The sequence below is a fragment of the Apodemus sylvaticus genome, chromosome 12, assembly GCF_947179515.1.
Source record: "Apodemus sylvaticus chromosome 12, mApoSyl1.1, whole genome shotgun sequence".
NCBI lineage: Eukaryota > Metazoa > Chordata > Mammalia > Rodentia > Muridae > Apodemus > Apodemus sylvaticus.
Genome location: NC_067483.1, coordinates 89,501,284 through 89,527,449, shown reverse-complemented (window position 1 = coordinate 89,527,449; position 26,166 = coordinate 89,501,284). Strand labels below are relative to the sequence as shown.

The 26,166-nt window shown below is 38.5% G+C and overlaps 1 protein-coding gene across 4 annotated transcripts in view; it reads left to right on the top strand.

Annotated features, from left to right (window-relative positions):
• Positions 1-26,166, top strand: part of Enah (ENAH actin regulator) — a 122,494-nt gene that overhangs the window by 46,264 nt on the left and 50,064 nt on the right. For all 4 annotated transcript variants that reach the window (XM_052200341.1, XM_052200338.1, XM_052200340.1 and 1 more), the window contains exons 2-3: positions 16,939-17,104; positions 22,207-22,384. In XM_052200341.1, coding sequence (XP_052056301.1) covers positions 16,939-17,104; positions 22,207-22,384 — 344 coding nt within the window. The remainder of the gene's footprint in view (positions 1-16,938; positions 17,105-22,206; positions 22,385-26,166) is intronic.

The following is a 26,166-nucleotide window of genomic DNA, read 5'->3' as shown; positions in this document are numbered from 1 at the left end:
GCAAAAAATAGAATTTAATATGTTTTTTTTTTAAACATTGATTCAGTTTTATTTCTTGTAAAAGTGTTGTGCCTGTATGTGTGTGTGTGTGTGTGTGTGTGTGTGTGTGTGTGTGTGTGTGTGTTATGTGTGTGCTTGGTAACTTTGGAGGCAAGAAGAGGGTTTTGAATTCCTTGGAACTGAAGTTACTGATGGTTGTAAGCCACGACAGGGGTGCTAGGAACCAAGCTCATCTCCTTCCAGAGCTGCAAGTGCCCTTTCCAACTGGTCCACCTCTCCAGCCCCAGTAGGTTTTAATGATATAATTCCTTTTAAACAGATTCCCCAGAAACAGATTTGGGGTCTTGCTTAAAGATACTCTTCACATTGTAAATTAAAAAGAAAGTTACTTGTGCTTGTCAGTTCACAACTGAAATGCAAGAACAGTTTGTTCTTAAACTTTGAATCTAGCAATATGCCAGAGAAGCAGTGTTAATGACTATAATAGAAAACAACTATTGGTTGGGTCATACATGTCTGTAATCCTAGCTTTCAGGAGGCTGAAGCGGGAAGATTGCTGTGAGTTTGAGACCAGCCTGGGTTAGTTACATAGTAAGTTTCAAGCTGGCTTGAGCTACTGTGTGTGTGTGTGTGTGTGTGTGTGTGTGTGTGAGAGAGAGAGAGAGAGAGAGAGAGAGAGAGTGTTTCTGATCATCTCTGAGTTTCTAGCTTTAAAACTACTGCATACTCGGACTTCAGCTTCTAAGATAGACTTAAAGGAGAACTTTTGTATTTCATAGCATATAAGAATACAAGGTAGCATAGTTTTGAAGTAGCCTGGTCACTTGCAGCACATTCCAGCAGGTAGTCTGCTCTGAAAGCAGCTCCTGGTCATAAACCCCTATGTTGACATTACTGTCAAAAGTCCCAGTATTAAGCTCATTTTTAAAAGTTAACTTTAAAAAAAAGTGTACTAATGAGCATTATATCTTGTTTGAATGTTTTATAGAAGCACAGGGCAAGGAACTGCAAAACCCCAGGAATGTAAAGCAGTTTATATTTGGCTGAAATTTTTATATATAGCTAGATCTTATCTTCAGTTATCCTGTGCTGCTGTTACTTCCAAGCCCTACCTGTGTGTGAACAGAGAGAGCATCACAGGCTGCTGACTCTTCTACGTCATGGTGCTTCACAGTGCTTTTCCATAGTCAGGCAGACCCATGAGTAGTGCGTTAGCATTTCATACTTCCTACTCCCCAGCCTTCCTCTCTCCAGTCATATTTGTTCTTTGTGGTACTATTTTGTTTTCGTGCTGGGGTACATGTTCCCGCCTCAGGATTGACTATGCGGGCTGTCCACATGGAATGTTCAGTTTCAATGCAAGTTTTATGGGGAGACCTTCATATTAAAGCAGGTTTATAATGGAGCAAATTAAAAAATAATAGTGAGATTTTAATATTAAATGAGTAACTTCTAGGAAGTTTATTTGCTACGAGGTGGCTCTTAACAGCTCCTGGAATGAGCTGATGGATATGGTCTAGACCTGGTTGAGTATGTGCTGTCTCGTTTTTCTAATCTTCAGATAATCTTTCAGGAATTGATGTTGGATAATAATTATCATAGCTAGTCTAATTCTTGGAACTCAAGTATGTTGAACCTCATTTGAAGGGCCAGGTTCCTCATCTTAATGGAGAAACTGTCTATGGAAGAGAGTGAGACATGTGTTTTCCCAGCTGTAGTAGATGGCTTGCTTTTTAGGACAGAATTGCCCAATTTATAAAGTAGTTCTGAGTAGAAGCTGGCAGCTGGTAAATGTACAGCAACTTGCCAGACTATAAATATCTGCTCTGGAATCATCAGTGTCCAAGAAATACTCATGGAAAATTAAGAGTTTCCTTGGGATAACAGGAAAACCAGACTTTTCTTCTAGTAGTTGCATTTAACAATGGGAAGTTTGGCTTTTTATTTAGTTGGACTAAGTATTCAATGCTACTAAATATTATAGTTTTTTTTTTTTTTTTTTTTTTTTTTTTTGAGATAGGGTCTCTCTGTGTAGCCCTGGGTGTCCTGGAACTCATTCTGTAGACCAGGCTGGCCTTGAACTCAGAAATCTGCCTGCCTTTGCCTCCCAGGTGTTGGGATTAAAGGCATGCGCCACCACTGCCTGGCCGTACTTGTACCTTATTCACATTAATAACCAACAGCAATTTCATTGCTTTTGAAGACTTTATAATCTGCTTTTTTTCCCCCCTCCAAAAACAACAAACAAAAGCAGAATCAGGCTGGCCTCATACTTAGGATTCTCCTTTTTCAGCCTCCTTCCTGCCAAGGTCACACACATTTCCCGCTACACCTGGCTCCATAATCTGTATTTTTATAATCATTGAAACCAAAGTTAGTCCAATATATACAAACAACTCAAGAAGTTAGACCCCAGAAAACCAAATAACCCTATTAAAAAATGGGGTATAGAGCTAAACAAAGAATTTTCACCTGAAGAACTTAGGATGGCTGAGAAGCATCTTAAAAAATGTTCAACTTCATTAGTCATTAGGGAAATGCGAACCAAAACAACCCTGAGCTTTCACCTTACACCAGTCAGAATGGCTAAGATTAAAAATTCAGGAGACAGCAGGTGTTGGCGAGGATGTGGAGAAAGAGGAACACTCCTCCACAGCTGGTGGGATTGCAAACTGGTACAACCACTCTGGAAATCAGTCTGGCGGTTCCTCAGAAAACTGGGCACGTCACTTCCTGAGGATCCTGCTATACCACTCCTGGGCATATACCCAGAGGATTCCCCAGCATGTAATAAGGATATGTGCTCCACTGTGTTCATAGCAGCCCTATTTATAATAGCCAGAAGCTGGAAAGAACCCAGGTATCTCTCAACAGAAGAATGGATGCAAAAAAATGTGGTATGTATACACAATGGAGTACTATTCAGCCATTAGAAACAATGGATTCATGAAATTCTTAGACAAATGGATGGAGTTGGAGAACATTATACTAAGTGAGGTAACCCAGTCTCAAAAGATCAAACATGGTATGCACTCACTAATAAGTGGATATTAGTCTAGAAAATTGGAATACCCAAAACATAACCCACACATCAAATGAGGTACAAGAAGAACGGAGGAGTGGCCCCTGGTTCTGGAAAGACTCAGTGTAGCAGTATAGGGCAAAACTAGAACAGGGAAGTGGGAAGGGGTGGATGGGAGAACAGGGGGAGGGAAGGGGGCTTATGTGACTTTCGGGGAGTGAGGGGGCCTGAAAAGGGGAAATCATTTGAAATGTAAATAAAGATATATTGAATTAAAAAAAAAAGAAACCAAAGTTAGAATTGAATTCTAGTGTTATGGAGATGTGCTAAGCAATAGCCATTTATAGTTCACTGAGAAATTTCAAGGCCATCATGAATTCCTAGATTTAGAAATAATCACTGTAGCTGGAATAAGGCTGTAAGGTCTATAGTGAGTAGAGTTGAGTTTGGCAGACTCTATCAGAGTTGCATAGACTCATCCTCCATTCACTAGAAATGAAAAAGTGGGAAGTCCAGGATCTTAATCTGACTAAAGGAATGATGGTAATTCACAGCATGCCATGGACTGTGAGGGTTATTTGGCAGCTGAGAAAATGTAATAAAGTGAGTGTTTCAGTGTGCTTACTGTTGTTCTAAAACTCATTATTAAATTACTTTCTCAATTTGCCAAAGTGTTGTTTCTGCTAATAATGGTCAGGGTGCCCAAGTGTGAGTGCCCAGAGCATTACAGGTACCTGAAGGGCTCTATGTACATTTTATTCTCAAATGAGCTGTATGGTATGTTACTGTTACTCTACTTTAGAAATGAGATAATTGAAGCTTATAGAGGCTTTATAAATCATTTAATTCAGCCAGAAAATAACATTTGACACTGAAACTAACTTAGGCTTAAGTTCATATTCTTTGTCAACCACTGACGTTCATTTAATATTTCTTTAGTGTTTTTAGTTTAGATGAGCAATCATCATCAACCCTTTTGTCTTAGTCAGGGATTCTCTTCCTGCACAAACATCATGACCAAGAAGCAAGTTGGGGAGGAAAGGCTTTATTCAGTTTACACTTCCACACTGTTGTTCATCACCAAAGGAAGTCAGGACTGGAACTCAAGCAGGACAGGAAGCAGGAGCTGATGCAGAGGCCATGGAGGGATGTTACTGGCTTGCTTCCCCTGGCTTGCTCAGCCTGCTTTCTTATAGAACCCAAGATTACAGCCCAGAGATTGTACCACCCACAAGGGGCCCTCCCCCCTTGATCACTAATTGAGTAAATGCCCCACAGCTGGATCTCATGGAGTCACTTCCCCAACTGAAGCTCCCTTCTCTGTGATAACTCCAGCCTGTGTCAAGTTGACACAAAACCAGCCAGTTTTTTTTTTTTTTTTTTTTTTTGCTAAAGGTTTTTACTGTGAACAGTCTATATAAAACCTGCTGAAAACAAAATTAACTCAGAGTGCTGGCCCATGTATATCCTCATTACTTGGGACTCTGTAACAGTATGAATATGAGTGAGTAAAGAGCAAAACTTTAAAACAAGTAGAGTATTCACCTTGAACACTTAATGGCATGAAAGGCAGTTTTATTTCTGTACTTTTAATTAAAAAATCTATATCTTAACTGCAGAAAACTCTGGGAGTATAGATCTCAATTCTTCCTTTTCCAGACAACCACTAAAAGTGATTTAGTATTTGTTATTATATACGTGCGTATATATATACACACAGACATACACATGCACACATACATATGTTTCATTTCAGTGTATCATTTATATGTTTATACATTTATGAATGGGGTCATAATTTTTTTTCTGGTTTTGTCTGTCTGAAACAGGGTCTCATTTACCTGAGGCTAGCCTCAAATTTACTATGTAGCTGAATATAATCTTAATCTCCTGGACCTCTTGCTTCTACCTCCCAAGGGCTGTGATTACATACATGAGCCGCGATAGCCTTATTTCTAGGGGGATCTGATACCCGCCTCTGTAGATACCAGCATATACACAGCAAACATGGCAGACACATAGGAACAACAACAATAAAAGCTCTTGTTTAAAAAACAAGATGCGTTGTGATTGGAAAGTGCTGACTATGGGCTTTCTACAGAGTGATGCTGGAGGTTAGAAGGCTGTCTCATGAGCTCTTACAAGAATCCATGGAAGAAAGAGTACACCGTGGGGGCAGTGGAACCATACAGAGGCAGCATGGACGAGATCTGTGGGTGCTGGTGACGATGGGAGATAACTGCACTGGAGCAGAGTGGGGAGCTTAGATTTCTATCTGGGGAAGAGGTGTAGGTATATTTTATCTGGAAAGGGAAATGGGGAGAAAGGAGCACTTAGGCCAAGGGAGCAGATTGGGTAGGAAAATGCCTAATGCCTCAAAACTTGTGGATAAATGCACAGCAAGTAGTTTTCTGTAGCTTTTGAGCACAGGAGAAAAATGAGGACTGGAAACACTGTTTGCTAAGGTGTTAGTTGAAACCTGACTATGGCTGTCTTTAAGCCTCAATGATATGTGTCTTTGGGCTTTAATATGAAGCATTCATCAGCACACTTCCTACCAATCTTGATCACTTTCATCATTAAAATTTTTAATTGTGTTTGTGTGGGTTCACGTGTAGATGCTGAAGAACAGCTTTCTTGGGGTTGGAGCTTCCCTTCCCTTTAATACAAGCTTTAGGACTCAGACTCCATTCTCCACACTCAAGTCTTGTAGTTTCACACTGTCCCTCAATTTAAAATTGTTACTTGAGTGAATATAAGAAATGAAACATGTCTCTCCTTGGTCTTTTGTTTTATGAAAATGAAGATACACAGTTACTTTGTGTGTCATTTTTTTATTATAACTGTTCCAGTTTCATTCCTGTCTGGCAAATATCCTGACCAGAAGCTACATAGGGAAAGAAAAGGTTTATTGACAGTTCTAAGGTTCAGTCCATCATAAGGGAAGTCAGCAGTGAAATTCAAGCAACTCTGCACTAATCCATGTACCACACATAAGCAGGCGCTCCCAGGCTGCTCGCTCACTACTCATCCAGCTTCCTTCACTCCTACTCCGCCCAGCCCAGCCTGTAGGAGTGGTGAGTCCGCAGAGTGGTCCTCCCACATGAGTGGTGAGTCTGCAGAGTGGTCCTCCCACATGAGGTAACAAGTAAGGCCCCCCGCCCCCAACATGCAACCTTGCCTAGGCACCTCCAAAAAACTGAGACTCTTCCCATATGCTTATAGGTTGTGTCAAATTGACCATCCCTGTAACCATGAAGTCTTGGGTGTTTTATAGAGAAAGCTGCACAGTAGTTACACCTGCTTAATTTACCCCCAACATTTTATCATGAAAGTTTTCAATGCATAGGACATTTGAGGGAATTGTTAAGTGATACAATATACCCACATTCTAGAGTATACATTAAATACTTGATCTATTTTTAGAAAATGTTAACATTTTATTTTTAATGAATTTTATTACTAAAATTCAGCAAATAAACAGAGCAAAAATTTACCATACCTAAAGTCTGTACATCTTAACCTCCATACAGTTAGAATAGCCATTCTAAAGTATGAAATCGTCTATTTATTACATATCTGTCTCCTCATTCTTATCTTTATTCCAAAAAATTATAATTATCAATATGGTTTCTTATGTATGTCAATATGTATGTGTGTATGTTTGTGTCATTTACTGAGTCTCAGTGCCTGCATATTTTAACTTGTCGCACATGCATGTGTGAGGACACACACACAAATCCACAAGCAGTACAGTATTCATGTGAAAGATGCACGTATGTGAGTCATTTCTTTTTTTTTTTTTTAGAGATTTATTTATTATATGTAAATACATGGTAGCTGTCTTCAGGCACTCCAGAAGAGGGCGTCAGATCTCATTATAGATTCTCGTGAGCCACCATGTGGTTGCTGGGATTTGAACTCAGGACCTCCGGAAGAGTGCTCTTAACCACTGAGCTTTCTCTTCATCCTGAGAGTCACATTTCTTTTGAGGCAAAAGAACATTCTGGGGTGATGGCAAAATGAACTAAAACCTCCCCTCATGTTATTCTTTGGCTTACTTTTCCCCTCATTTCCACTGACTCTTGCTGTTCTTCAAAGTGTGGTGGCACATACCTTTAATCCTGGCATTAGGGAGGCAGAGGCAAGTAGCTCTCTTAGGTTAAAGGCCAATATGGTCCACGTAGCAAGTTCCAGGTCAGCTATGGATACATAATTAGATCCTGTATTTAAAATAAAAAGAAATTTCCCCATAGATTTAGGTTCTTTTCTATGCAAGAACTGAATGGAAGCTCTTAAAATATATGCTCTTGTAAGGCTTCCTTCACAGCGTGTTTTCACTGTTTATCTTTGCAGTTGTCAATTTCTTTGTTTTTTCTGTTTGGTAATAACAGAACATAGAAACATGCTGCCTTATCCACTTTCCTGTTAGATACCTGGAATGTTCCCAGGATTGCATAATACTTAGAATTGAAGACTCAGAGGGTAGGTGTATGCTTAGTCCTGGACATTTACTCTTCTGATACTTTCTGTCTTTAGTTGGGGGTGTAAATTTTAGAAGATTTAGAAATCTGTTTAGTGTGTTCTTTTTAGAGCTGTACCTCTTTGTATCTACCCAGCAATAGTTAAAATGTGCATTTTCATCGTTTTACCATTTGCTTGAAGTTAATGCTCTAGCACTCAACATAAAATGTTAACTTTGCAAGTCTTTGTAATAAGCCAGTTTATTCCTGTCGGGTTTTGTGCAGCTGTCTTATATATACTGTCTGAATACTTTGAACCCTTAAAGATGTTAATTTTTTTTGTGTTAAAATGTTGGTGCAAAATATATTATTCTATGTGCTAGTTATTATATATTGTCTTTTCTGTGTAACCTAGAATTGTATGAGAACCTTGGATGAAGAATTACCTTAGCAATGCCTTGTGGCCAGGTCTGTGAGAGATTGTCTTGATTGCTGATTGACATCGAAGGGTACACCTCTCTCTGGGTGGAACCTTTCTAGGCAGGTAGATCTCAGCTGCATAAAAAAACTAGCTGTGGGGCCTGGAAAGATAGCTTGTGGTTTAGAGCATTTGTTGTTCTGGAAGTGTAAGATGAAGTGAACTCTCCCCTCCCCAAGCTGCTTTTAGTTGTGGACACCTTTGTTTGCCATTCATTTCACTTAACTTCAACTTTTTAAAAGATTGATTCTTTCACTTTTATATCTGTGGACATTTAGTTGCCTCTGAGGCCAGAAGAGGCAGGATCCTTTGGAAGTGAAGTTATGAGCTACCCAGTATGGATTGAGGATGGGGGTGGGGGGAGTGGAGGAGAGAGAGAATGTAGTACAATTTTCTTTCTTCTTTTTTTTTTCTTATTTACTTAGTGTACATGCATGCTGTGTCTGTATAAATGCCTGGATTCCAGAAGAGGGCATCAGATCCTAGTACAGATGATTGTGAGCCACCGTGTGATTGCTGGGAGTTGAGCACAGTGCCACTGAAAGAGCAGTAGACAGTGCTCTTAATCTCTGAGCCATCTTTCCAGCCCATGTAGTACAGCATTTTAAAAAGGAAAATGAACTTAAAGATAGTGTAATACAAGTTTTAAACAAATGCAGTTTGGATTAATTTATTCATTCCATATAATTTATTATATTTTCTCCCTATTTAAAGCTAATATGCATGTGGTAAATTATATACAACAGAAAGTTTACCATCTTAACCACTTTAGAATATTTAGAATTTGGTGGCATTGGTTAAATTACCTTATTGTATAATGAGCATCAGCATTCACCACAGAACCTTTTCACCCCTGACACAAACTCTATCCATGAAGAACAAGTCTTCCCTGCCATTCAGATGGCCCAGCCAGTAAGGCCCTTATGACGGAGGAACCAACTGTGGAAAGTGGTCCCTTGACCTCCTACGAGAATTTTTGCAATGCATTCCCCTACCCTGGATGAATGTAATTAAAACAGACCAACCATTCCTTCCCTTCCCTCCTCCACCCCTCGCAACCACCATCCTGCTTTTGCCTCTGACAGCGTGTGTTTTGGAAACCTATTGCTGATCATATACATGCTTTCCATGCTGTCTTGTTTCACAGTGTACTGTCCTCAAGGTTCATCCAAGATATAGCATACAACAGGATTTATTTTCTTTTATATTTATTTTCTTGAATAACCCTATGTATGTATGTATGTATGTATGTATGTATGTATGTATGTATTACCTTTTGTTTCTCTGCTGATATCTAAGGTATTTGTTTTTTAACAAAGCTGCTCAGAATTGGCAATATAAATACCTACTTGGATCCTTCTTTTGGGGACCCATCATCTGTCTCATACAAATGAAAATAGAGAACTTGGTTTGAATTTTTTTTTTTTCTATGAAAGACATCTGAGGAGATTGACTAGCTTACCTATATATTCTAATTTAGCCTTTTGTGAGATAAAAAGTTTATAAAGAATCTTGTCCCAAAAACTGATTTAAATGTAGCATTTGGTGGCTTGCTTTATTTATTTATATTTATATTTTGTTTGTTTGTTTGTTTGTTATTCCCTCTGAGGCGGGGTCTCAGTGTAACTCTCCCTGTCCTGGAACTCACTATGTATACTAGGCTGGCCTCAAACTCAGGATTAAGTGTGCACACCATGCTGGATCATTTATGGTATTTATAAAACAAGATAAATGGCTGTATTGGCACTTACTTTTCCATTTCCTACAATGGTTTTGGACTCAGGTTGTAGTGTAATATGTACAGCTGTGGGAAAGCCATACATAGGAAAGTAGTCTGTATTCTAATGGTATGATGTCTGCCAGCTCTAGCCATCTAAAATTCAATCTCGAGTTTAAAGTGTACTTTTTGCGTTTTAATTCTTTATAACGAAGCATTTTATTCAGCAGTGATAGAATAAGTTCCCAGTTAATATAGCTTTTCAGTGATACGTCGGTCTTTAGTTGGGGTAATGACGTAATAATCACAGTCACACACTTCTCAGTTCTTTGTTGTTTTCACTTATTCAGAGTTTTAAGTTGGGATTTTATCTTACTTTTCTAGCCACTACATTTTTTATGATGAATTGGTGAAAATATCTTTGAAAAGGATAGGTAACCATATCCTTCTAATCACCAAGTAGATTTTAAAGGTCACATATGTGTTCTTCAGATTTTCATCACTGTGACAGGATACCCAGCACAAATAGAATGTTTTATGTTTCAGAGTTTTAATCTTAAGTTTATATTTTAGAGGTTTAATTCCAAGGTCACCTAGCTCTGCTCGGGCCAGAACATGGTGAGGCAGGACATCATGGTGAAAACATGTTGTGAAGAAAAATTACTTTGTGACCAACAGGAAGCTGAGACAGGCAGGGCACAAAATATACCCTTTACAAAGGCACCCTCCAGTTAGCCTTTACCCTTGGCTCCCACTCCCTCCGACAGTTGTGGTCCTACCTTCTATGCTTCTTGCTCTGTAATGGACACAGCAAACCATGAGTAAAAGAAGGCTTTTCCAGTTGCTTTGGTTGTATATTTTGCCACAGCTATAGAAATGTGCATTTTTTTGAAAACTTGAAAGGTTTCAAGAAAAATCGGCTGTGTTTCTGTCAGTTTTCAGTATCTGAGGGACATGTTCTCAGATACTTATTCTTGGTCAGGTCCTCCTCAGGATGTGCCCTGATGCAGTCGCACACCTGAGGCTGTCACATCCTGTTCATTGTCAGTCTCACTTGCTACCCTTACTGCTGTTGCCTTGTTCCAGTAGGTTTTCATTTTCTCTCCATGAATTCTTAACAGTTCCATCCCAGTTTCTCCTTAATTGTGGTTCTAAAAATAGAACATTGTGTATATTCTTAAATATTCTCTCTCCAGGCATGTTGTTGACAGTAGCAGGTTCTTTTTATTGACTCACGTTTACTGAATTTTACGGATCTGTACTTATGTGAGTGCAGTAAGAATGATTTCAGGCAGGTATTGTATGTGGTACAGGCTGCTAATCCAGGCAGATGGGAGGCACAGGCTGGGGGAACATTCTGGGACTGCATGATGCGATCCTGTCTCAAAAAACAGACAAGATATTTTTATAGCTGCTGTTGTGGTTAGCAGAGTTTTATTTACCCTAGGTTGGCCGCAGGCTCTATACATACCTGAGCTCCTGATCCTACTGCCTCCATCTTCCAAGTAGTGATATCAGAGGTGTATAACCATGTCTGGCACCATGCTTGGAGTCAAAATGTGTCTATACTAAGTCAGCACTTCAACTAAGCTATATCCTTTACCTAAAATTATTATTTTAAAGCTTAACTTCCAGTATTCCTAAGCGCATGATTATGTTCAGTAAGTACCATCTTTCTACATACTGAGGAAAGAATAGCAGTTACAGGATTTCTCATCTTGAAAGGTGGTCCCAACAGATTTACCATAATATTTTTATAAATACGCTGTTTTATTTTAGATGAACTGACACTTTTTCTTGATTGAATGGATTGTTACATCTGGTTGTATTTGCATTTTGTGTATGAACTTGGATACTGTGAGATAGTTTTATAGTAACGTTGTATGAACTTGGATACTGTGAGATAGTTTTATAGTAACGTTGATATTTTGCTTCTTAGAAATTAATAATAACTGCTCTTGTGAAAGTGATGAATGATACATCTTGCGTACCATCCCAGATGGTTTTCTTGCTTTGCAAAAAGAAAAAGAAAAAAAAAGAAAATGTTTGTTTGCTGCCATCATTTGTATCTGGTGTTTGTCAGTGGCATTCACAGTGTTTTTTTGTGTTTTCTTGAATCAGTGAGCCACGATAGGAGAACCTGTTATTAGTAAAGCAGCTTTTCTCCCGTCTTCAGCAAGCTTCTTTTAATGGAATATCAGAGGGGAAATGTTATTTAAAAGGGAAGCCTTCTTATGAATCTACTGATATTTGAATTTAGTTAATGAAAATAAGTTTTGGTATCCTTAAAATCCTTCATGTTTACTTTTAATTTTATTTTTATTATTACTTGGTTTGAACAGAAAAATTAATTCCTGAGTTCTAGAGACAGGAAGTTCATGATGAAGTTAATAGGATTGGTGTCCTCTGAGGCTTCCCCCCATGTATTTGTGCTAACTGTCCTCTTACTACCTCTTAGTAGCCCTTTGCATATGTGGTGCTTCTCATCCTTTGAATGGTTAGTCTCCTTTAGTGTGTAAAAAGTATTGGTAGGCAGAAGCTGTCTTCAGTTCTTCAGAAATTAAGAGCCGGGAAAAGTGGTGCACACCTTTAATCCCAGAGACAGGTAGATTTCTTTGTGTTCAAGGCAAGTATGGGCTATATAGTGAGTTCCAGGACAACCAGAGGTCCTATCTTGGTGGTGTGGGGGTTAGAGGGGTGGGAGGGATTAAGGATCCCATTTTTATGTTGCTCTTTAATCTGTTAGAAAAGGCCATCAGGTACAGGGTTGGGATCCTGACGGTCATTTCTTTCTGTGTAGGTAAGTCATCCAATGGCTTAAGTGTCTGACTGCTGCCTCCCAGTTAAGTTATGGCTTTGGCCCTGAAATCCCCATGATCAGACAGCTAGCTAGTGATTTCTATTTCAGAGAGCTAGGGACTGGGGCGAGTTCAAAACCCAAGTTATTCCTTATTTGAAAAGCCAAAGAGATAAGGGGGGGTGGTGGAGTAAAGCTAGTCTAGGGGCTAGAGAGATGGCTCAGTGGTAGAGATTATGGCAGCCCACAACTGTCTATAAATCCAAGATTTGACACCCTCACACAAACATACTTGCAGGCAAAACACCAATGCACATAAACATACATGCATGCATACAACATACATACATAAGCCAGAGTTTAGGCTCTCAGCTGTCATACCATTTATTACATCTGATGACAGTTAATTTTAAAGCTACAGTTACTGACAGTGACTTTTCAGCCATTGCAAAGCCCCAAAGGTTACATTCCTGCAGTACAAACCAGCTATGGGTTTGGAAACCTGTGAACTTGAGGGGAGAAGTGACTTTAAGAAACAGGAGTGAAGTCTAGTGAGAAGAATTTTGTCTAGTCCTTCCTTGGTGTGTCATGAGGGAGGCAAGAGGCCACAGAGGAGACTGAGTACCTCGGCTGTATATTTTTTAGGAGTCTGGTGATTAGTCAGAGTCTTTGGGGGAGGGACTGTAAGAAATTAACAAAAACTTCATTTCATATATCCAGTTGGTTTTTATACAGTTCATGAGTGGGATGAGCAGTAGAAGAAAATGGGTTTTTGTAAGGTAGGAACACATAACAGGAAACATGGGCTCATTATCATGGGTTAGTGTTTCGTAAGGGTTAAAGCCAAGGAGCCTTATGAGGGGGCTGGGGGGAGGGGAACAGGTACAGAGACTTAACTGTTATCTGAGGCTCAATCTGCTTAATGTTTCGATTTGATTGTGTGGCATTTAGCGTTACTGACTCCATTTTAGTGTGAACTGGTCTTTTTTGAACCTAGGTCAGGAACTCAGATCAAAACAGTTTTCTTAGCAGGAACATTATAACCTGGTAGTTTTGTTCATACTTTGTATCCCCTATGTTAATCTTCCAGCATCTCATGCATTTATCTCTTGTTTTCTAGCCTGGTATCCTTGTTTCTGTCCTTCATTTCCTGGTCACCTTCTGCAGTCTTTTTAGTTCATGGTAGCCAGAGTCATGTTTATAAAACCCAAGTCATGTTCTACTTCAAGCCTACCACTATTTTCCCTGTCTTCTTCCTATGGCTCAAATGCTACCTCCTCAGAGACTCTCACTAGGGGAATGCAAAAGGGAACAATTAATGATGGCTTTGGGGACCCAAGAAGACTTAACAAAAGGAAAAGCATTTGATTCTGGTTTTTGATGATTTAGATTTTGTTAGATGCATTTATTTACTGAAGAGCATTTAAGGATGCCTACTGCCTGTGAGCACAGGCGTATTTATATGTCCCTTGACAAATGATCAGTAACTGGTATCTTTGACAGGGAACTGCTGTTTGTCAAAGACTGTTTTCTGCATCATTACTACATAGTATATACAAGAAGTTCTTTTTTCTTGTAAATATAAGCAACATTTAATTTACTGATACCTATTTTTGGTGAGCATTCTTTATCATTATATGTAACTACTTGTGGGAAATTTGACTATATTCAGAAGTGAATTTATTGACCAAGCTATAAAACTATACATAGTATCATGTTTCCTTACACTGTGTATGTTGGGGGTGGTAAGCATTTTAATGCTGTACTTCACTGGTAAATACCAAAATTAACATTAAGAACACAAAGTCTAATGAAGTCTGTACACTAGTTACATTATATCATAAAGATGTGGTTTTGTTTATGAATGTTAATGTGAAGAATGTGTCCAGTCTTCACAAAACCACATTTAGTAGTTTAATTATTTTATCTTTTTTCATAATTGTTTCACTGATTCAGACATAGGAAGTTTTTATTTTGAGGCTTGCCATGCTTTCGTATAAAGATGCATTGCTCTGTTCTTGGATATATCCCAGCAATACTTTCAGTGTGGCTGAGAAGAACCACAATTAGCTATGTTTTCCTCTATAACAAGGCTGGCTTTGAATCCTGGATCTTCCTGTACTCGGCCTCCTGAGTGTTGTATGCCATATGTGTGCACTGCCATACCTGACAGACAGTGCTGTCTAACTTTTAAAGCAGGTCTTTGACAATTTCACTGGAATAGACTAAAACAAGGTGAAAATACAAACATGGGCAATGTAATGTCTGGAAAACTAATGTTTTGCCACAATTGTGCCTGGCATTTGCAGAGGCCAGAGGAGGGCATCAGATTTCCTGAGACCAGAGAGTTACAGACAGTAATGAGCCACCATGTGGCACTGGGAATTGAATCAGGCTCTTCTAGAAAAACAGCCAATGTTCTTTCTTGCTGAGCTATCTCTCCAGCTCTTGTTTGTTTGTTTGTTTGTTTGTTTGTTGGTTTGTTTGTTTGTTTCGAGACAGGGTTTCTCTGTATAGTTCTGGCTGTCCTGGAACTCACTCTGTAGACCAGGCTGGCCTCCAACTCAGAAATCCGCCTGCCTCTGCCTCCCAGAGTGCTGGGATTACAGGCGTGCGCCACGACCGCCTGCCTTCTCCAGCTCTTTTATACCTGTTTTTCTGTTTAAAAAATCCTCAGTCATGGTGCACATTTTAAATCCCTACACATTTTAAATCCCGAGGTAGATGCAGGCGGATCTTTGGGAGTTTGAAGCCAGCATGGTCCACAGTACAGCCAGGACTTAAGGAAAACAAAATAAAATCCTCATTCTAACAACTTGTGATGGATGGTCTTCCCCTACAGTTTTTATTTTTTTAATCTACCCAGTTGCTAATAGTCCAAAATATTGACATCCTCTTCTATATTGATTCATCCAATCTGTTTTTTAAATTTTTAGGTAGGTCCATGAAATAAACTTGATTGCCATCTTTCAGTGGCAGTGCTAACATAGTTTAATGGCTTAGTTGTGTGTCACATCTGTGGTCAGAGTTGCTGCATGAGCGCTGGCTGGTCTATGAGCCTGTATGAACCTCCTTAGTTTATATCTCCCATGAGATTGCTGGAATTACAGGTGTTGCTTCTAATTCAAGTCATCAGACTTTCAAGCCTGAAATGCATTTTTTTTAAGCGATGTGGTCTTTCATAGCCCTAGCTGGCCTTGAGCTCACTGAGTTCCCATCTACCTATGCCTCTTGAGTGCCAGGATTAAGGCATGTGCCACTGTACCTGGCCAGTACTGATTTTTGAACACCAGACAATAAAGTTTTATCAATTTGAAGGCTTTTGTTTTCATTTCATATTGAATTAGTTTCTGTAGCTATAAGCTGTACGAAGCACTGACCTTTTGCTTATTTCAGTCTTTTTTGTTAGACTTACTTAAAAGTTGTCATTTTAGTACATGTTTCTATAGTGAGTAATAAGTCTTCAATGGCTGTACTGACAAATACCTCTAAATAATGCTCTCTTAAAAAAAATAGTTCAAGCTTTAGTCATGGACTTGTTTCTAATCTCAGAAAATTTCTAGGCAACAAAAGTAATTTGAGATAGTACCAAAGGATTTACTACACCATTGTTGTTTATAGCTTAGGTTCTGTAGAATTTCTGTAATGGAAAATTAGAACAATTCCAATTTCTCCAAAGCAAGTTTATTGTTCAGTGCAGCGATTTCTTTAGGTTTCCCACGATCTCGTCAGCAACACAACCCCCTCCCACAGAGCTGTGTTCATTGTGTTTACGTGGATGAGAGAGGCATGAGTAAGGTGGGAGTGTGGGGGTAACTGGTTTTGAGGGTGTTTGTCCAGAACCTCTTGAGGCAGAAACTGGTGGACTGAACAAGTGCTTTCTGTACAGATGACGGGGAGTGTATAAACTATTTAGGAGCATCTGTAGTAACCACTCACATGTAGGCTTAGACTTCTAGATTAGAGATTCTCAACCTTCTTCATGGTTGGTGACCCCTCCACCATAAAACTATGTTGATGCCACTTCCTAACTAACTTTGCTACTGTTATGAATCACATAAATATCTGACATATGAAGGATGTATGTTGTGGGGTTGTGACCCACAGGTTGAGAACCGCTGGTCTAGAAGCTGTGTTTAAATGGGTTTGTAGTCAGCAGTATGCTTATTTTGATGTGTTCTCTCTCTCTCTCTCTCTCTCTCTCTCTTTCTCTCTCTCTCTCTCTCTCTCTGTGTGTGTGTGTTTTATTTTTATTTATTTATTTATTTATTTATTTTGAGACAGGGTTTCTCTGTATAGCCCTGGCTGCTCTGGAACTCATTCTGTAGACCAGGCTGGCCTCGAACTCAGAAATCTGCCTGCCTTTGCCTCCCAAGTGCTGGGATTAAAGATGTGTGGCACCACTGCCCGGTGTGCCTTAGCATATTGTAAATATCTCATTTGAATTTTTATCCTTTACAGTGAACAGAGTATCTGTCAGGCAAGAGCTGCTGTGATGGTTTATGATGATGCCAACAAGAAGTGGGTGCCAGCTGGTGGCTCAACTGGGTTCAGCAGAGTGCATATATATCACCATACAGGCAACAACACATTCAGAGTGGTGGGCAGAAAGATTCAAGACCATCAGGTAAGGGGTTGCTCAAACTCTTTATAGTCTGTGCTGTGCATGCATGCATATATGTATGGGTGCAAGCTTGTACATGTAATACCAGGCATGTGCAGGGCAGAGGATGGTTCTTGGGAGTGTGTTTTCTCTTGGCAGTTTATAGACTGGAAATTATCATGTCAGGCCATTTAATTGGCCCCTTTTTATAATCTAAATTCAGAATAGACAATAGGAAATACAGTGTAAGGAACACATTGTATGCTAATGGGATATATTTATCTATCTACTTATTGGTCAAAGGTACAGTTTACATGGCTAGAGAAGGGATTTGAAAGTATTAATGGTTTCAGGAAGTATTGTTAAATTCATAAGTGATTAATAAAAAGTAGGCATTAGTGTTAGAATGTTAACACTTTTCTGTACAGTTCATATCTAAGGTGACAGCTGAGTTTTTGGTAATTCCCTACTCCATATTTTCAAGACAGTAGCTGGGTTGTCTGATTCCTTGATGCCTTGGCCCCTGTCAGATCCAGATCAGGATTTGCAGGCAGAGGAAAAGGTACATCAGTCCTTACTGCTGTATACTTAGAGCAAGAACTTCTACCAATTGTAGACTTAGTAAGTTCCTTTGGAAAAGTGTTTTTTTCAAAGATGGTTTAAAGCCATCCTGCTACAAAGTGCAGGGAAATGTGGGTACCCTGTGAGTTCTTGCTAAGTTAGATCTGTACTTTTCCATAAGTTGTAATGTAAATAGATGTTGCAGTAACCCTGAATTTTAAGTTTGTTAACTTAAAATTTGTCAACTGGTAATAGATAGGGATTTATAATCGTCACACATGCATGAAAGGAATGGGCATTGAAACTGGTCCTTCTGCAAAAATTGGGACTCCAAGAGCCTACGTCTCATAAAAAGGGCAAAGAGAAAAATCCTCTTCTCTTTTCTGAGGAGACTGTTTCCCTGTGAAATAGAAACTGCAGTCTCTCTTACATAACTTATTGACTAATACTGATAGCAGGGAAGTGGAGTTCTTAAGACACCTGATTAAAAATGCAGGGCTTCTCTGATGAGAAATTTTCATAGTTCTGGGTTAGTCTACAGAAATTAGTTCACCTCTTATCTCTGTTGTGTGCTCCCCTCTTCCCTAGTCTCTCCTTTTCTTATGTGCTCCACTTTCCTCGCTGTGTTACACAGCCTTTAGTCTTCTGTTTCTTTACCAAAAAAATCCACTCATCACTGCTGAGCTCTATGGCATCTGCTTTCTTTTGATTCGTTCTCCTGCTGAGTGGTCTTAGCTTAGAGATGTGTCACATGCTGCCCATGATACTGCTATGGAGAACAAAATAAAAACTAGATGACAAAACTTTATAAAAATTGTTGAACACTTTTCCCCCTTGTTTTTACATGTGTGAATTTTGCCTATATGCATGTCTGAATCAAACGTGGAGGCCAGAAAATGACATCGTATTCCCTGGTACTGGATAGTTGTGAGTTGCTATGTGGATGCTGGGAACTGAATCCCTGTTGTCTAGAAGAGCAGCCAATAGTTTTTACTGTCTCCAGGCCACTGTTAAACCTTCTTAACATTTCAAACTAAGAGCTATAAGAAAAGGCTGGGAAAGATATTAATAGAATTGAAATTATAGTAGGTAAATGATTAATTCACTTTTAAAATATAAAACTTAAAATCTGGGAATGGTGACAGTCTCTGTCTCTCCCTCTTCCTCCTGTGTGTGTGTGTGTGTGTGTGTGTGTGTGTGTCAGAGAGGAGAGAGAGAGAGAGATCCTATCTTCAAAACAAAACAGGAATCAATTATTTCAGTCATCTAATCTTTGAGAAAAATAACGGATTTCAAATATAACGGAGTAGAATGTCTGAGTCTGAAGCCTGAGACCTAATGTAAAGCTCCAGAAGTGAAGAAAGACTCCACAGCTAGGATATTGACCAGTGGAAGGAAACCCAAAATAAGAACTATAGCGTGGAATGGTGGTGTGTGCCTTTAATTCCAGCACTTGGGAGGGAGGTGGATCTCTGAGTTCAAGACTAGCCTGGTCTACATAGCAAATTCCAAGACAGCCAGGGCTTCATAATAGAGAAACCCTGTCTCAAAGCCAGTAAACAAACGAAAGAAGTGTACATATTCTCACTTAATGCTAACTACTAAGGAAATGACTGCCCACAAGAGTATGCTATATAACAAAGCTGTGTTACAGTTTTATGCGGCCTAATTCCACATAGGTGGTATGTTCCATTGATATAAATCTATTCATTTTTAGCCTGACAACAATGAAGTGAAAAGTACATGAATACTTAATTTTCTTGTGACTTGCCACAGTATTAGCCTTGTCTAAAGTCTGCTATAACTTTCCCTATCTTAACAAATGTATTTCTTTTATGCCCCTGCTGAAATTTATCACAATATAAACATTTCACAGTGCATCTTTACTTATAAGCTTAAGACCCACACTCTTCAGAAGCTAGCATCATGCAAAAGACAAAAGATACTTGGTGTGAACCACATCTTTTTAATATTGATCTATGCCTAGCCAGTAGATAAAAGCAAGAAAAAGGAAATAAAATATACAAGGATTAAAACGTATGAAATGAAGAAGTCAGTTGTAGGTGACGTGATTATGTAGAGGGAAGAAAATCTGATCATAAATCATGAGAATTAACAGGATGGGCTAGAGAGATGGCTCAGTGGTTAAGAGCACTGACTGCTCTTTCAAAGGTCCTGAGTTTGATTCTCAGCAACCACATGGTGGCTCACAACCATCTGTAATGGGGTCCGATGCCCTCTTCTAGTCTGAAGACAGCTACAGTGTACTTGTATAATTAAAAATAAATAAATCTTTTTTAAAAAAAAGACTCAAAAACAAGAGAATTAACAGGATGATAAATAGGCTGATAGAATTGATAAACCTTGGATTAGTAATAGGTTATAATTAAGTAAGTTTACTAAGTGTTCTAAATATGTTATCATTACCTAGAAATGGTTTTCCTCTGAGTCAGGAAATGAAGAGGTTAAGTTGATACTGTTTCCAATAGTGTCTTAGTTACTTTGCTGATTCTGTGATGAATTATGCTGATTAAAGCAACTTGAGCAAGAGGGAACAGCAATGTGAACAGCAATTGTGAATCTCCATCTAGGAAGCAGAGAGTGAGCGTGAAGTAATGCCAGGCTGTAGATCATCAAGGCTGTCTCCAGTGACGCACTTTTCTCTAGAAAGGCTCAGCCTCCTAAAAGTTCACACCATTTCCAACAGTGTTACCAGCTGGGGATCAGCTGTTCAAACATGAGCCTGTGGAAGACATTATAAGGCTACAGTCAATAACCACTTTATCAAACACCTCACAAATTTAATAGGTGCTCAGGATATCAGTATGGAGAACCACTGAGGGTTTATGTCAGCCCAAGTAGGGAACTATGTGATACTTGTGAAGTTCCAGATAGCTTTATGAGTTTAGTGACCATATGAGTTTAGCTTTGGTACAGTTTTAAATTTGGGAGTTGACAATATTTTAAAAGTATAAATGGCAGCTTTCCACAAAGGACTGAAAATCCCTAAAGCTGTAATGAGGAACGGAGTAGAATGTGAGTCTGAAGCCTGAGACGTAGTGTAAAGCTCCAGAAGTGAAGACTCTACAGCTAGGATATTGACCAGTGGGGAGAAACCCAATCTGTAACAAAAGGCAAACCTGCAACTTAGCTAAAATAAGCGAATCATTTGGACATTCAAAGAAAACAACCACCTGGAAGTTTGAACCCATCTCAGGTCGTAGGCTCACATCAATTTCAGTTTTTTGTTTTTTTTTTACTGGAGATGCAAATGTTCGTGGTTATTCTATAAGACAAAATGAAGTAGTATTTTCATAACTTACATTGAGAAATATTTCATAGATCACAAAGATTAAAATAAAAAAGCATTTTTTTGTTTTGGTTTTTTTTCTGTTTGTTTTTGGGGTGTTTTTTTTGTTTTGGTTTTTGTTTTTTGTGTTTTGGATTTTGTTTTTTTCAAGACAGAGTTTCTCTGTATAGCCCTGGCTGTCCTGGAACTCACTCTGTAGACCAGGCTGGCCTCGAACTTAGAAATCTGCCTGCCTCTGCCTCCCAGAGTGCTGGGATTACAGGTGTACGCCACCACCACCCGGCTAAAAGAGGATTTTTTAAATTGGAAATTAAATATATCACTAAGAGTGAATAGGCAAGTTACAGACTGGTGTTAAGTCATTTGTCACACAAACATTTTTCCTTTGGCATCGGATGTAAAGAAAAAGATGGATCAGTTAAGAGAGAAATGGACCAGAGATATTATTGAATGTAATCCGGAATTCACAAAAGATTTATCTTGATACAAAACATAAAAAGGGGGACTTGTGAGATAGCTTAGAGGATAAAGGCCCCTGCTATGCGGCCTGGCTACCTGAATTTTATCCCTAGAGCCTATATAAAGATGGCAGAGGACCAATACTCGGAGCTGTCACTTGACCTCCACACATGTGCCAGGCCTGTGTGCCCTCAATTTAGGAATTACTTTAAATATATAGAAAGACCAACACTATCAGTGGCAATGCTACACAGTATTTGGAGTCATACAAACTTTGATATACTGCCATGGAATGGTAAATGATAAGACACATTTAGAAAGCTACGTGGAGTTTTCTACTAAAGTTAAATATATCTATGACTTACCCAACACGGGTTCATGTTCAGTAAAAATATGTACTGTTTGTACCAGAAGATGTTTAATAGGATGTCCATGTCATTATTTGTAGTAGTCATAGATTCTGGGCAATAAAAATGTCAGTGCACGAATGGTTAGGTTGGTAGTTTATACCAGTAAAGCAGTGAAAATGAACAAACCATGGTAGATAAATAAGTGGAAGACTCTTCCTGTAAACTGTTCATCTATTATTTTAAAGCAGGCCTTTTGTTAACATAAGATAGCTTTTGTTCTATTAGACTCACTTCTCTAAACTTGCCTTTATTCTAGGTAACTATCACAATTTTCATAAAGTCTGCTAGGAATAAGTTTAAATAAATACCTGTAATCTGGATTTATATTGTCTTCTACTATTTTCCCACTTATTAGCTGGCTTTATAACGAGTTAATTGTCTTTTAGGTTGTGATAAACTGTGCCATTCCTAAAGGGCTGAAGTACAATCAAGCGACACAGACTTTCCACCAATGGCGGGATGCTAGACAGGTGTATGGTCTCAACTTTGGCAGCAAAGAGGATGCCAATGTCTTCGCAAGTGCCATGATGCATGCCTTAGAAGTGTTAAATTCACAGGAAGCAGGTAAAGTGTCTGTGCTTTCCCAGTATTCTCCAACGGAAATGCTATGTATATGTTAAAGCAAAACTTTCTTGTCAGCTTTTACGTCATATATATATATATATAAAATAGTTCCTAAGTTATTTTCTAGAAAATTTTGAGCTTTTACTTGTTTGTGTTAAAAGTATAGTCTAGCTGAGCGTGGCAGCATGTACCTTTAATCCCAGCGTGTGCAAGGCAGAGGCAGGCAGGTCTATGACTTTTGAGGCCAGCCTGAGCTATACAGAGAAACCCTGTCTCAAAAAGCAAAAAAAAAAAAAAAAAAAAAAAAAAAAGAGGAAGCAGCAGCATAGTCCAGAAGCATAATGCTGTGAGTTTAGGTAGTCTAGTTATTTTTTAACCTCATTTGAAATTTTCTAGATTGGTTTGTCCTACTGTGAAAATATAACTTTTGATACTAGGACACAAGAGCCACCAGGAATACAAGGTCTCTGTGTTGCTCAAGCTAGCCTCAAATTCTTCATTTCCAGCACTCCTGCCTGGTGCTTCCAAAAAGCTGGAATGTCAGTCATTCCCTTCTGCCTGTTTTTATTTGCCTTTTATCAAGAAGTACATAGATTTCTAATATATACTTTTTAAGCCACCACTGAGCCTAGGGACTTATATTTAGAGTATAATCTCCTTATGCTCAAGTATTCAAAATGTTATGTCAGAGATACACTAAATTTTGTTTTGGTTTAAGAAACAGAAAAATATACAAATGTATGGTTCTCATTCGCAATACATTTTATGATCAGAATATGTTATATATGAAAAAATACAAATATAGTTAGTCCTTCCTCTGTTGTATGTTTGGCTCTAGTGCAGTGGTTCTCAACCTTCCCAATGCCGTAACTCTTCAGTGCAATTCCTCATGTTGTGGTGACCCCAACCATGATTATTTTTGTTTCTTCTTCATAGTTGTAATTTTGCTACAATTATAAATAGTACTGTAAATATCTGTGTTTGTTGATGGTCTTTGTTGACCCCCCCCTTCAAACCCCAAAGTGGTTACAACCCACAGGTCAAAAAACTGCTAGGGGTTGTTTGAAGATTTGAGGAGCACCCTCATGGCCCAAGCCATAACTGGATTCTTAACACTATATGTTGCCAAGAAGGAAGCAGAGAAATAATCCACTTTGAAAAGCTCAAGTATTCAAAATGTTATAACAGAGATACACTAAATTTTGTTTTGGTTTAAGAATCAGAAAAATGTACAAATGTATGGTTCTCATTAGCAATATATTTTATGATCAGAATATGTTATATATGAAAAAATACAAATATAGTTAGTCCTTCCTGTGTTGTATGTTTGGTAGTGATTTTAATGATATAAATGTTCTGAGTAAAATACATATAGTTTAATGAGGACTATTATTGCCAGATAAATGTCAGATTGATATTTTGTTGATGATAGAGATTTTTAAAAATCCATTATAAGCCGGGCGGTGGTGGCACATGCCTGTAATCCCAGCACTCTGGGAGGCAGGCGGATTTCTGAGTTCGAGGACAGCCTGGTCTACAGAGTGAGTTCCAGGACAGCCAGGGCTATACAGAGAAACCCTGTCTCCAAAAAACCAAATCCAAAACCAAAAAAACAAAACAAAAAAAATCCATTATAAATGATATATTTATATATTCTCACTCTGAAGCATAAAAGGTTTAAAGTATCTAATTCCTTTGCTTATTTTAAAAATGAATTTTAGAGGAATAGGCATTTTGAGATCTTGCAGAAGGTTTTATGCCATTGTACCCATGTCTGTTTGATATAAAGTTTTCTTTTCGGGGGAAATTAGCATCTATAAGGAACATATTTTGTTCTTATTGGATCTATTTTGAGTAAATAAGCCACTAGAACTTAACTTTGGTTTGCCTGTCTGAGATGGCGAAGTCTTGTCTCATGTGAATCAGATCTCCTAGTCATTGTACTGTTTTTGTCAGTATAGGACTTTATTAGCATATATTATAGGAATAGTTTTACACTGTAATAATTAGGAAGCAAGCTAGAGTCATGATTCCTGTATCTTAAATAGGCCAGTTACATAATTTGAAGAGTGTGTGTATAGCAACTTCTGTGTTCCTGTGTTTGGAACCAACAACCATTTTCATTTCTCAGCCTTCAAATTGGGATCCAGTTAAGAACTTAAATTTCACTTAGCATAGTTCAGATTATTGTTGATGAAGGTTTTGTCTTGTTATTACCAAATTGAAAATACTGTTATTATCAATGAATAATATAGTTTGTTTTCCAAATGCCAATGGTTAATACTTGTTTCATTCTGATCCTAATTATTTGAAATTAAGTCTTTATATGAAAAGACTCAAATTGCATTCTCTTACAGAATAATAAACATTAAGAAATAGTTTTGAATCATGTAAAGTTTTACAAGTATGAAAATTAATGATTTTATTTGCTGTAAAAGCGTTTTTGGGCCGGGCAATGGTGGTGCATGCCTGTAATCCTAGCACTTGGGAGGCAGAGGCAGGCGGATTTCTGAGTTTGAGGCCAGCCTGGTCTACAGAGTGAGTTCCAGGATAGCCAAGGCTACACAGAGAAACCCTGTCTTGAAAACTTGAAAAACCAAAAAACAGTTAAAAAATTATTTTTGGTGTGTACAGTATATAGGGTTATTGTTTGGTGTGTACTTATATATAGGGTTATATAAGTTTGACAATAAATTATCTCTTCTCTTTCGTGTTTTCAATTGTAGTAGCATAAACTGGTTGAAGTTAGTTGTCTTTGTCATGGACCAAGTTACCAAGTTCTTGGTTCTATTTTGTTCATTCTTAGAGAAATCAAAGCATTAAAATGGCCCATTTGTAGATAGCATGATTTATTTACTTAGGGAATTACTTTCCATTGTAAATACCATTTTCTGAATTTTGATGACATTAATTGTCTTTGAAGCAGAAGCATGGGGAAAATTGTTAAGAATCTAGCGAGCGGGCTGGAGAGATGTCTCAGTGGTTAAGAGCACTGACTGCTCTTCCAGAGGTCCTGAGTTCAATTCCCAGCAACCACATGGTGGCTCATAACCATCTGTAATGGGATCTGATGCCCTCTTCTGGTGTGTCTGAAGACAGCTACAGTGTACTCACATACATAAAATAAATAAATCTTTAAAAAAAAAAAAAAAGAATCTAGCGAGCGGCTGGAGAGATGGCTCAGTGGTTAAGAGCACTTTTTCTTCTTCCAGAGGTCCTGAGTTCAGTTATGGTAGTTCATAAATACTGAGATCTGATACCCTCATTTGGCCTTCAGGCATGTATACTGACAGAGCACACATATACATAAAATAAATAAATCTTAAAAAAAAAACCCACCAAAAATGCCTTAAGTATCGTCTAAAGGTGCATGCCTTTAATCCCAGCACTTGCTAGGCAGTAGAAGGTGGTTAGTTCTCTGTGAGTTCAAGGCCAGTCTGAGCTACTGGAGCCCCTGTCTCTAGAAAAAGGACCTTAGAGTGTCCTTCCTTGGGAAGGAATGCCTTTTCTTGTGCAAATTCTCACTGTAGGGAGACATTTATACTTCCTGCTGGGTCCTGCTGGCCCCACCCATCCACCTTATCAAACACACCCTATAATCCTGAATCCCAGCTAGGTCTTATCTGTCTTATCTTCCCTTGCTGAAGCATTTGCTTTGGGTACACAGAGTGCTTGCGTGCTTGTGTGTGATTTTTGAAATCATTTCTGTGTGTCTGCTTAACAGGCTATTTATTAGAAAGCTTGACTCTTGCAAACGGTAACACAATTGACCAAAAAGAAAA